The 13,577-nt window shown below is 40.7% G+C and overlaps 1 protein-coding gene across 4 annotated transcripts in view; it reads left to right on the plus strand.

Moving 5' to 3' along the window:
- LOC147123034 (AF4/FMR2 family member 1-like) overlaps positions 1–13,577 on the plus strand; it is a 179,247-nt gene that overhangs the window by 136,210 nt on the left and 29,460 nt on the right. For all 4 annotated transcript variants that reach the window (XM_085963992.1, XM_085963982.1, XM_085963972.1 and 1 more), the window contains exons 8-11: positions 2,908–2,962; positions 3,177–3,214; positions 6,049–6,205; positions 9,449–10,642. In XM_085963992.1, coding sequence (XP_085820118.1) covers positions 2,908–2,962; positions 3,177–3,214; positions 6,049–6,205; positions 9,449–10,642 — 1,444 coding nt within the window. The remainder of the gene's footprint in view (positions 1–2,907; positions 2,963–3,176; positions 3,215–6,048; positions 6,206–9,448; positions 10,643–13,577) is intronic.

The following is a 13,577-nucleotide window of genomic DNA, read 5'->3' on the forward strand; positions in this document are numbered from 1 at the left end:
GGCTGAATATAGAAAGTTCAGAGGGGAAGTGAAAAAGGAAATAAGAGGGGCAAAGAGAGAGTATGAGAATGGATTGGCAGCTAACATAAAAGGGAATCCAAAAGTCTTCTATAGGCATATAAATAGTAAACGGGTAGTAAGAGGAGGGGTGGGGCTGATTAGGGACCAAAATGGAGACCTACAAATGAAGGCAGTGGGCATGGCTGAGGTGCTAAATGAGTACTTTGCATCTGTCTTTGCCAAAGAAGAAGATGCTGCCAAAGTCATAGTGAAAGAGGAGGTAATTGAGATACTGGATGGGATAAAAATTGATAGAGGAGGTACTAGAAAGGCTGGCTGTACTTAAAGTAGATAAGTCACCAGGACCTCCTTGGATACGGGGTGGTGCCAAAGGACTGGAGAATTGCAAATGTTACACCCTTGTTCAAAAAAGTATCCAATGATAAACCCAGTAACTACAGGCCAGTCAGTTTAACCTTGGTAATGGGGAAGCTTTTAGAAACAATAACTCGGGACAAAATTAACAGTCAGTGTTAATTAGTGTGGATTAATTAAGGAAAGCCAGCACAGATTTCTTAAAGGCAAATTGTGTTTAACTAACTTGAGTGCAAAGTGATACATTTTGGTAGTAAGAATGAGGAAAGGCAATATAAATTAAAGGGTACAATTCTAAATGGGGTGCATGAACAGAGAGACCTGGGGTTATATGTGCACAAATCGTTGAACGTAGCAGGGCAGGTTGAGAAAGCAGTTAAAGCATACGGGATCCTGGGCTTCATAAATAGAGGTATAGAGTACAAAAGCATGGAAGTTATGATGAACCTTTATAAAACACTGGTTCAGCCTCAACTGGAGTATTGTGTCCAATTCTGGGCACTGCACTTTAGGAAGGATGTGAAGGCCTTGGATAGGGTGCAGAAAAGATTTACGAGAATGGTTCCAGGGATGAGGGACTTCAGTTATGTGGATAGACTGGAGAAGCTGGGATTGTTCTCCTTAGAGCAGAGAAGGCTGAGAGGAGATTTGATAGAGGTGTTCAAAATCATGGGGGTCTAGACAGATTCTGTGATTCTATTATTTTACAGTACTTCAGCCATATAATTGTAATTCTAAAACACTATTTTAAGAAAGAAAAGACTTGCATTTATATAGCACCTTGCATGACCACCGGACGTCCCAAAGCAGTAAAGTACTTTTGAAGTGTAGTCACTATTGAAAATGGAAATTTTAGTTAATTCTACACAACATACACAGGTACCTGCAGAAGAGTTCTTTTTAGTTCAATTCCACCCAAGGTTCAGCATGAAAGGGATTCTAGATTGGAACTTTAAGAAAAAAAAGAAAGACTTGCATTTATATAGTGCCTTTCACGACCTCCGGACGTCCCAAAACGCATTACAGCCAATGAAGTACTTTTGAAGTATAGTCACTGTTGTAATGTAGGAAACGTGGCAGCCAATTTGTGCACAGCAAGCTCCCACAAACAGCAATGTGATAATGACCAGATAATCTGTTTTTAGTGAATATGGCATGTCAGTGCTGGGGAATGGAGTACTTATTTATTTTTGTTACCCAGTGTCAATATTAAGTACTCCCAGGTCAGGTTTAGCATGTTTCAAAGAAGGTAATGCGTCTTCAATTCTGCCCAACACTAATCTCAAAAGACCATCCTTGGTGTTTGTGCTTCTACTTCCCACACTTGCCTATGTGGTTTATTTAGAAGATGTCAAAATTTGTGGTGAACTACAGGCAGCTGTGAACTGTGCACCTACAGCCACAAAGGATTGGATTGAAGCTGCCCAAACTCATTTCAAATTGGATCTTTATAGGCAGCCAAGAGAAAGGGGATATTCATTCTATGAATTTAGGCTGGATTTAGACCTAGGCCACAGAAATGAAAGGCCCTTGTATTTACAACTAGCTTCAACCAAATCTCTCCCCGCCCACCCCCCCCCCCCCCCCCCCAAAAAAAAAAGACCGGCCCTGAAATTCCAGGGGCTGATCTGAATTTGAACCTTCTGCCGAGAGGGATATGCTCTGATTATACAGGCAGCTGTGGAAGAAGGAGGGGGGGAAGAAACTTGCATTTATATATCATCTAACACATCCTCGGTGTCCCAAAGCACTTCAGAGTCAATTTCACCGTGGTTTACCTGAGGAGTGGGTGGTTTCCAGCTTCACTAGGTAATGTGCATTCTCTTTATATCCATTTCAGCTTCTGTGTGCTTTAAAAATGGGCATTTGCAGAAGTAAGTGGAATCCGTTTCTATGTATGTAATGGGATAAAGAAAGAAGGAAAAAAAAAAAAAAATTTTATATCATGTTTCACATCCTCCAGACATCCCAAAGTGCATCACAGCCAATGAATTATTCTTGAAGTGTAGTCACTGTTGTAATGTAGGCATATTCAGGAACCAATTGGTACAAGATACCACAAATGGCAAAGGAGATAACTGACCAGTTAATCTGTTTTAGTGGTGTTGGTTAAGGGATAAATATTGACCAGGATAAGGTAAACAAAGAACATTTTCAGTTTATTAGATTTACAACTGGAGAGCCAAGGTCAACAGTTAAGTGCACTGTGTGATGTGGTACTGAGCCACACAACGCAGAAAAAGTCCCAAGTCAAATCAGGGATTGAACTGGGACCGTCCTCATTTGTGTGGTTCATCACTTTAAAAAAAAAAAAAGTGTTTGCTCACTGAATCATCAGGGAGTGTACTGGGGATTAGAAGAATATATTGTCCCATGCTCTACAAGAAACAACTCTGCCTTTCAACTTTTTTTAAAAAAAGGCAAATTTTGAATTAGAAAACCTGTTGGATGAGTAACTGAAAAATGGGCAAAATCTCCAAAAATTAGGATTTCCGTGGCCAATTATTACCTTTTGTGTAAATTTATTTTCAGGGTGCTTGAAAAAGACCTACAAATCAGCAGTAGTGATGACAGTGATGGGGATCAGGTTAGTCTTTGATTTTCTGCAGAATATTTTTATTCAATAAATATGAAAAAGGAGTTGCTTTAAGGAGATGTAAAGGGTTTGGAAAGCATGCATGATGTGATCTCATTTTCTTAATACATAACCAAGAGACTGATTTGCTTGCTTCTCTTTCCACCCTCTTCTCCCTCCCACGACCCCCCCCCCCCACTCTTTGCCTTCTCCACCTCTAATGCAGGTCATGGAAAAGCCAGTGCCTATTTCTGTTCCTAAAAGGTACTTTATATTCTGTTCACATATTATTGTTTGTATTTTGATTTTTGACTGTTCTAAAGGATGTCATAGGACCTGTTGCTATTGCAGCTTCCCTTTTCTGCATGCATTTTACAGTAAATAATAAATAGCTATCGTATCCTGATCTGATTTCGACACATCTACTCTTTTCCAGCAGAAATTTATTGGATAGCAATTGTAGGAGAAAATGTGGCTGATTTCCCCCCCATCCCTCTTACTGCTGCCCCAGCTGAGATCAGCTAGTCTTGTATAGACCAAGAATCAAACATGGGATTCTGGGCTGGTTACCATAGTCCTACATTGGGTGATAACTTTACCCTCTAGCCTGGGGGGAAAATTCAGTGAATCACTTTTTAAATTACAAGTTTTATCTCCTGTAATTGGCTTTTGGCATAAAGAGGTTCAAGCCGAATAGGAATAGACACCCCTCAATCCCACCTGCACAACTACCATAATGGTCAGAGGCTGTAAAATATTCGGCAATAAGAGATGAAATGTAGATACCAGTAAAGTAGTTAGGAATACATTTTTAAAAAGCTCTTACTCCAGTGAATAAAATTGGGCTGAATAAATAAAAGGAAAAATACTTTTATAAAATTTTTTACAGCTTTAAAATTGAAGTGGTAAAGATGGAACATATGATGGACAGGAATTAAGCATCATGATTTCACAAGAATCTCTCACCCACCAGTAGCCATGTAATGAGGTTTAAGAAAAAGTTTAACAGCCAATTTAGGGGGGAAATCTGGAAAATTCCTCTCCGACTTCCTTTGCTGATCAAAATGAGTCCACATTGACCATTATTACTTAATATTCCACCTTCTACAAGAACAAAATGGTGTATTTTGTTTTATATTGAATCGTTTTGGCAATGCAACCTAATACCCTATTTTCTTTTAGCTATCACTTGACGGCACTGGTCATGAACCTTAAGAGAATTGTGTACTGTAACACCAAGATCTTTTTCAACAGACTTCAGTTCTGTACCCTGTAGAGTGTTGGTCCTGCCCATGTGCATAACACTATATTTATCCGCTTCCAGTGGTTTATCCTTACCACAGTCCTAACACTCGCATAAATCTTCGTATCATCCACAAACTTGCAGACCATTCCTTCCAACAACTACATTCAGGTCATTAATGAAGATAGTGAAAAGTGATGGCCCTAACCTATTCCTGCAGGGCACCACTAGTAAACGGTCTCCATGCAGATCCACAACCATTAATAACCATTTTCTGCCTACGGGAATGCAACTTCTCACCAATTCCATAAGATTCTACAATTCTTGTAGGGTACCCTATTGTGAAGTACCTTATCAAAGGCTTTCTGAAAATCCAAGTAGACTATGTCTATGAGGCTACCCTCCTCCACAAACCTAGTAATTTCTTCAAAATATTTGATAAGATTAGTAAGACACAACCTTTATTTCCAGAAGCAGTGTTCAATGTCTCTGATAACGCCTTCTCGATCCAGATGTTCATAGAGAGCATTTTGCCCATGATTGAAGTCGAACTGATGCGCCTATAGTTCCATTGTACTGACATGTCCCCCTTTTTGAAAACCGAAACTATGTGAGCATCCTTCCAGTCCAAGGGAACAATCCCCGACAATAGCGAGTTGCTCAAGATAATGGCAAAGCACATGTCCCATCCCTCATCGAGTAGATGTCATGTGGACCAGCAGACCTATTTGTTTTGCGGCTCCTAATTCTATCCAAGATGAGATCCTCAGCTTTTTTAATATTTACAATTTTCATGTCGACAGTGCAACTCATTGCTAGTAATTGAGCATTGTTCACGAGTGAAGACTGATGAAATGTAATTTATTTAAGACTTCTGGCGTACCCTGGGAGTCCATTCAAATCTGATCTGAGGAATCCTTCAATAGCTCAATACAATCTTTACTAGCCCTCTGACTCCTGACATAGCTAACAAAAACTTTTACCATATGAAGAAGTTGACACATTTTCAGGCCTGCACGTGGGTTATTTTCTTTTGTTATGTTGATGATTCTGTTTTTTTAGACTATAAGCCACCAACTATATGGTGACCCTGGTCCACCAGTCCTGAATTTTAAAAACTCCATCTTCTAAAAGCTGCGACATTGTTACCTTTGCTAACTAAATTGCTAATCTTGTGAATTAACATGTCATGCACAGTTCTGTTAAAACAGTGAAGCTGTTAAAGACTGACAATTCCTGAACTGTAATCGTGTTCCAGCAATGATCTCCTATTCAAAACATTGTCACGCACAGGTGCAACATGTTTTTAAATCCAAGATGAGATGCATGAGTTGTCATAGTTGCCATAATATTGAAGTAGTGTTGAACTGGGCAAATAGAAAGTACATTTTATGGCTATTATGGGTTTGTGTGCTCAAATCAAATATATTTTATCGTGTGGTACCAATACACGCGGACCTAGTTCAGTCTCTGTTCTGTGCTGATCTCGGCTGGGGGATTGGTAAGAGCACCACATTTTGCCTTGGAATCCACTATCTGATGTACTACCACCATGGTTTTTGTTAACCATAGTGATAGCTAAAATAGTTGATAAAAATAAATCCTTTTCATTAACTAAAACAAATAATTTCATATCTAAAGCTAAATAAAATTGTAAATAGAAAAACATTAACAAACTAAAATTATTTTAGGCAATTAAAACCACTAATTGTGAAATCATGAAAATCATTGGTACTAAGAAAGCAACAATATATTTTTTTTAATCTTTGAACGATTCTGTATAGCTAAAACCACATTGAATACTACATGCAATATCCGTTGCCCTCTCTGACTTTAATGTTTTGTTGTTCCACAGTGCTTCCCTGCCTCCCCAGAGTGATAATGTGGTATCAGGACATTCCAGTGGTGGATTAAACAACTTGACTGAATCTGAGAATACTTCTGGCTCTGATTCAGAGAGTGAAAGCAGCTCCAGTGACAGTGAAGGGGCATCAAGGGCTCCCACTCCCGAGGTATGAGAGGCAGTAAACAATATGTTGAATAATAAATGCTTAGACTTTGAGCCTGTGTTGCTTCCCTTATACCAAATTACATGGTGACTGTGAGAAGGTAAACCTTTAAAACATAATATGATTGTTGAACAAAATTAATTAACTGTCTTGAAACATAGCAATTTGATCCTGCAGTAGTAACTTTACATCTTGACAACTGGAGCCCAGTTACAGCAATAGAATTAGTTACGGCAGGTAGATACAGATGGTGAAAGGGAAAGTGGTTCCTTAATTTGCAGACTATAAGATTTCACTTTTGATGCTTAATTTTCAGAATTCAACTTCATATTTGACTTTCTAAGAATTTTTATGTAAGAGTGGATACTCTTGCATTACATTTCCGTCTTCTTCCAGATGTCTCACTTAGTCACAGATGCAAAACAATCTATTATTTTAAAAACCTAGAAAATCAGTCGTTGACTGGAGACTGAAATTTTCAAAAAGTGGTAACTGCAATTAGGAACATACGAACATAGGGACAGGAGTGGGCCATTCAGCCACTTGAGTCTGTTCCGCCATTCAATTAGTTCATGGCTGAGCTGTATCTTAATTCCATTTACTTTCTGTGTGTAACACCAAGAGTACCTAGATTTGCCTACTTTTAAAGGACAGACCAAGTTAGCAAATAAATGTCACAATTAAGCTCCAGACCCGAGACTACCTGTAAGCCACGCCACTGGAGATCCAACTGATCGACAAAACTTTCTCTTTCGAAAATTTAATTTTGCGGGGGGGGGGTTTCGATAAAAAGGGAAAGTATTCGAATCTAAGGATAATTGATTCAATCTAACTCCATGTATCATAGAATCATAGAATGGTTACTGCCAATCACCTTAAATCTGTGTCCTCTGATTCTCGACCCTTCCGCCAATGGGAACAGTTTCTATCTACTCTGTCCAGACCCCTCATGACTTTGAACACCTCTATCATATTTTCTCTGCTCTAAGGGCATGTATTTATAATGTGTTTCTAATTTTTTTTGGAATTGCTTCTTTAAATACATATGCACATAATGTATTTTTTTAAATATAGAAACATAGAAACATAGAAGATAGGAGTAGGCCCTTCGAGCCCGCTCCGCCATTCAATGAGATCATGGCTGATCATCCAAATTCAGTACCCTGTCCCTGCCTTCTTTCCATATCCCTTGATCCCTTTAGCCTTAAGAAATATATCCAACTCCTTTTTTGAATATATTTAATGAACTGGCCTCCACCGCCCTCTGGCAGAGAATTCCACAGGTTCACCACTCTCTGGGTGAAGAAATTCCTCCTCATTTCAGTCCTAAATGGCTTACCCCTTATCCTTAGACTATGACCCCTGGTTCTGGACTCCCCGGCCATCATAAACATCCTTCCTGCATCTAGTCTGTCCAGGCCTGACAGAATTTTATAGGTTTTGATGAGATCCCCTCTCAATCTTCTAAACTCCAGTGAGTATAAGCCCAATCGACACAATCTCTCCTCGTACGTCATTCCTGCCATCCCAGGTATCAGCCTGGTGAATCTTCGCTGCACTCCTTCCATGGCAAGAACATCCTTCCTCAGGTAAGGCGACCAAAACTGCACACAATACTCAAGGTGCGGTCTCACCAAGGCCCTGTACAACTGTAGGAAGACATCCTTGTTCCTGTACTCGAACCCTCTTGCTACGAAGGCCAACATATCATTTGCCTTCTTAACTGCCTGCTGCACCTGCATGCTTACCTTCAGCGACTGGTGCACAAGAACACCCAGGTCTCTTTGCACTTCCCCTTCTCCCAATCTACTGCCATTCAAATAATAATCCGCCTTCCTGTTTTTGCCACCAAAGTGGATAACCTCACATTTATCCACATTATAGTGCATTTGCCATGTTTCTGCCCAATCACCCAATCTGTCCAAATCGTACTGGAGTTTCTCGACATCCTCCTCACAGCTTACCCTCCCACCCAGCTTTGTGTCGTCTGCAAATTTGGAGATATTACATCCAATTCCCTCGTCCAGATCATTAATATATATTGTGAACAGCTGGGGTCCTAGGACCGATCCTTGCGGTACCCCACTAGTCACTGCCTGCCACTCGGAAAACGACCCGTTTATTCCAACTCTCTGCCTTCTGTCCGCCAACCAGTTCTCTATCCAAGTCAATACCTTGCCCCCAATCCCATGTGCCTTAATTTTGCACGCTAATCTCTTATGTGGGACCTTATCAAAAGCCTTCTGAAAGTCCAAATACACCACATCCACTGGCTCTCCCTTATCTATTTTACCAGTTACATTCTCAAAAAATTCCAGTAGATTAGTCAAGCATGATTTACCTTTTGTAAATCCATGTTGACTTTGTCCGATCCTGTCACTGCTTACCAAGTGCTCTGCTATTACATCTTTTATAATAGATTCTAGCATTTTCCCCACTACCGATGTCAGGCTTACCGGTCTATAATTCCCCGCTTTTTCTCTACCATGAGGCGTTCTCATTTTTAAATCCTTTCCATCAAGGTGTCCAATTTAAGACGACTGACTAAGTTTTGTGACTAAGGAAATGGAGTGGAGTAAAAAAAAACTGCAGAGGACAAACCATTTTTTGATGCAAAAGTCTGATGCTGCTTAAATTATAGTAGAGATGCTTTTGCAAGACTGCACAGGTGTTTCAGTGTTATGTTTCCCTGCTTACTATCATTGGAAAGTGATGTCTGAAGCCACATCTAGTTCTCCCAATGTTCTGAAACTGGTACTATATTATAGTGGCAAACAGGAGCAGAACGATGCATTTGTTTGACTCTGGTTTGCTGTTGTAAGTAGGACTCATTTTTGTTCACTGCTGCTCCTGTTTATCTTTGTTGCTATGGAGATTTTTTTTGCCATTTTAAAATGTGTTTTCTTTTTTCTGCATTTCACTTCTAACTTCCCTCCATCAGTTCCACCTTGACTTTAAGAAACCACGGCGTGCAAGCCCAACAAAACGGCAGCCAAAGTTGTCAGAAACTCCAGCATGTTTATTTGCTTTAGAAATAGGCACTTGTGGGCAGTCTGCCATCTACAGTCTGTATTTGGGTTGAGGTTCTAGTACTATGTGGGAGATAGAAGTACTAAACTAATGCAGTAGTAATTTGTAAATGTTAATGTTTGGAAAAATATTCTTAGTGTGTATTTTTTTAATGCCTGTAGGTGTTTGGTAAGCATAGTACAGCTGATTTGTTTCATCTTGTGGACTCTCTTGTAGCCTGACCCTTCACCAGCAAACAAATGGCAACTTGATAACTGGGTGAATGTGAGCCAGCTAGCCATACCTTCTGAGAGCCACAACGAGTTATTAGATGGGCACAATTCCCAGGACAGCCAGACACCTGAAGCAAAGGCGGATCATGATTGTACTGGCTCCAGCAGAGAGAAAAGAACTATACAGGAAGCATCTCGGAGTAAAAGCAAGCGTCAGAAATCCCCTGCCCTGCATGACGTCAACACTCCGCAACAAGCAGTTGGTAAAAAGCAACCCAACAAACCTGTTAAAAGTCTTGTGCCTGAAGCAAACCGAGAAGTTAAAGTTGAAAATGAACCTTGCACATATGGTGATAAAGACCAGCCTACCACAGGACAGGCCAAAGTTAAAGATGGGCAGCGGTCTCGTGAGAAAAGGCAATCTGACTCTTCAGCCAAGATTTCATCTGAAAGGAAAAAGCACAAGAGTCCCATCCAGAATGCTGTCAAATCCAAGCAATTTATAGATCGAGACATTTTGTCCACAGACCAAGGTTCCAACAAAGATGAGCCACCTTCATGCCTGCCTCCTGCAGCCCTTGTACCTCAGAGACAGGACTATGTTGAAAATGGGGCGAATATCAGTAAACCGGCCAGGGAGATAAGCAGGACTACCTTCCATAAATCTGCTGCTAAGGTCAGGGACGTAAATGAGACTAACATTAGCAAACCTGCCACTGAGGTCAAAGAGGTAAACAGGACTACCCTCCTTCAGCCTGCTAATGAGGTTCGGGAGATAACCCAGACCAACATCGACAAACCTCGTGGCCAGGTTAGGGACGAAATTCACACCAACATTAATAAACCTGCTGGTAAGGTCAAAGAAGAAAACAACAGTAGCACCAGTAAAGCCATCACAAAGGAAAGTAGGACTAAATTGAGTAAACCAGTCAGTCGGGTAAAGGACAACATTCTCAAAGATCAGGTTTTGCCCGCCAGGGGGGTTGGGGGTTTACTGTCCCCGATAAGAGAGAGTAAAGGTAACTGGCCATTAGTGGTAAAAATTGATTTAAGTCTGCTATCAAGAATCCCATCACTGTCTGGCAAAGAGGGCCAACAATCCAAGAACTGTATTATGGAATCTACTGGCCAGAAGAATCAGGATGGATTGAAGGAGAGCAAGGAAAGCGTGTCCAGCAAGACCAAGAGAAAGCATATGGTGAGTTGTTTTTCTTGCTCTTCACTTCTTTCCAACAACAAAAGCCTACTAATTCCCATGCAGCCTTTGACTTTCATTTTGAACATTGCAGTCATGGGACCCTGAATTCAAATGTAAAAGTGCTTTTAAATTTCTCCTGTCTTTTGTTGCAAAGGAAGAAGCTTCAGCATCTGTACTGCTTGGTGCAAGGCTATTTCCTTCATGGCCTGTATGTAAAGTGGAACATTTTTTGTAATGGAGTCTCTGAAGCTTCACAAAGTCAGAGGAACCCAGTGTATTTCATAGATGTTTTATACAATCAATGGGGAGCACATAAGTGAAATATATCAAGTTGTTCTTTCCATCTATTCTCTACCACACCATTTATTCTCTATAACTCTGTGGAGCCTTAGGTACTCTCTTTTTCCCAAAGAAATGCACAATGTAGAGCTCTACCTTTATGACTCTCAATCTAAACACTGACTGGATGATCAATATAATGAGCTCAGGCCCTGTCCTAACAGCTTAGTGAGTATGTGAACTTTCCAGATCTGTATTAGACCCTTTAATATTGGGAGAATCAACTTAAGATGCTTTATTAAGATGTACCACTGTAGCTCCATAAGCGAAATGTCAGAGTTTCAAAGGAGTCGAAGGTATCTGGGGTAGCAGCACTGTGTTCTGTATCTTCTGGGCATGTTTATTTATCCAGTGCTACTGGGACTAAATCCAGAAGTGGTTTAGAGACATCATAGTACCCCAATGGGTAGCCTCCAAGCATGGCCTGCTTGGCCTCTGTACAGGTGGTGGTTGACCTACCTATCGGTAAGTTGTTAGACCTTTTTGTTTGGATCTCATTGGCATATTCTAGTGTTGCAGTGACGCTGTAATGTGCTCAAAAGAGGCATGGATTGGGATACTTTGAAATTTATGTTCCTTAAGCAACTCTCTGGAACTGCATTACTTTCTAAGTGTTTAGGCTATGTCCTTGTTCTTGCTCTTCCCTGAGCAGTTGTTTGAGTAATGGGGTAAAATGTTTTACATAGGCTAAGCAATATGACCCAGTAGTAAGGGAGGTATTCTTTTAAAGTTTGGGCAAGGGGTGCTGTCTGCCTGGCCTTTTCCCCTGCCTAGATGTGGTAGCTGGTAAGGGGGCATTCCTTCCCCCGCTCCCCTGCAATTTTCTCCCCTTTTCCCCCATCTCTCTTAAATGTGACAACTCTTGTTGGGGTACTGTTCCACACACACTAGCAGGCTCCACTACCTTGCCCAAGTTGCCATTTTTCTTGTGTAAGCTGGGACAGTGAATGGAAGGCTTTTAAGTGAAAGAGAGGAATTGCACAAAAGTCCAATAAACTCTCTCTTTCGACATCCACACACACATTTCAGTAGAAATAACTGGATAGCAGGAGGGATAATCCTGGCCCTCTTTTTCTGCACCATGGTCACCTGCTTGGTGTATATCATTTAGGTACTACACTTGGGCATGCATTTACCAACTGAACTGTTTTGAATGATGAAGTTAAATTACTGTGGAACATTTAATAGTTTTTAAAAAATTCTATCAAGAAATTAGTGGCAGGAAGTGTTGCTATTTATAATACTTTATGTTGACAAGCTAGTCTTTTTTAACAAGTCCAAGGTGTCAATTCATAGAAGCATAGAATCTTACAGCACAGAAAGAGGCCGTCTGGCTCTGTGCTGGCTCTTTGAAAGAGTTATACAATTATTCCTTCTCCCATGCTCTTTCCCCATAGCCCTGCAAATTTTTGGTATTCAAGTATTTATCCAATTCCCTTTTGAAAGTTACTATTGAATCTGTTTCCACCACCCTTTCAGGCAGTGCATTCCCGATCATAACCATTCATTGTGTTTAAAAAATAAATATCCCTTTCTTTCCCCAACCTGGCTTTTTTGCCAATTATTTTAAATCTGTGGCCTTTGGTTACTGACCGTTCTGCCGGTGGAAACAGTTTTTCCCCATCAAAAACTGCTCATTATATCATATTTGTAACAGCAACTTGCATTTATATAGCGCTTTTAACATAGTAAAACTGAGGTGGTCTACAGGCTGGTCTACAGGCGCGTAATCAGGCAAAAATTTGACACAGAGCTAAGGACAACGACTTTGGGATAGGTGAAACAAAAGCTTGATCAAAGAGATGAGGTAGAGAGGTTTAGGGAGAGAATTTCAGAGCTTAGGTCCTAGACGGCTGAAGGCACGGCCGCCAGTAGTGGGATGAAGGGAGTGGAGGTGCGCAAGAGGCCACAGTTGGAGGAACAGAGTTCTTGGAAGATTGTAGGGCTGGAGGAGGTTACACAGATAGGGAAGGGCAAGGCTGTGAAGGAATTTGAACACGAGGATGAGAATTTTGAAATCCTTGGTGGACTGGGAGCCAATGTAGGCCAGCAAGCACCAGGGTAATGGATGAATTGAATATGGTGCGGGTTAGAATACAGCCAGCAGAGTTTTGGGCAAGTTTAGATTTATGGGAGGCCATCCAGAAGAGCATTGAAATAGTTGAGTCTGGAAGTAACAAAAGCATGAAGGTGAGCAGCCTTTGTGATGGAGAGGATATGGGTTTGGAAGCCCAGCTCAGCGTTGAATAGGATGCCAAGATTGCGAACGGTCTGGTTCAATCTGAGACAGTAACCAGGGAGGGGAATGGAATCGGTGGCTAGGAAATGGAGTTTGTGGCGGGGCCAAAGACAATGGCTTCGGTCTGACTAATAATTGGAGGAAATTTTGGCTCAACCAGGACTGATGAAGTAGTCAGCCATGTACAGTAATTTGGATATGCTTGTAATTTGTGGGAGGGTGGGGGGAGGAATGAAATCTAAACACCAATAGTAATTCTAATAACTGGGGAAATTTTACAGCAAATTATAATGGTATTATTTCATAATTGATTTAAATAAACCCAAAAATCTAAACTTGTAAAGAAAACTAATTGAG

The sequence above is a fragment of the Somniosus microcephalus genome, chromosome 2, assembly GCF_052327205.1.
Source record: "Somniosus microcephalus isolate GS21.2 chromosome 2, FLI_Smic_1.0, whole genome shotgun sequence".
NCBI lineage: Eukaryota > Metazoa > Chordata > Chondrichthyes > Squaliformes > Somniosidae > Somniosus > Somniosus microcephalus.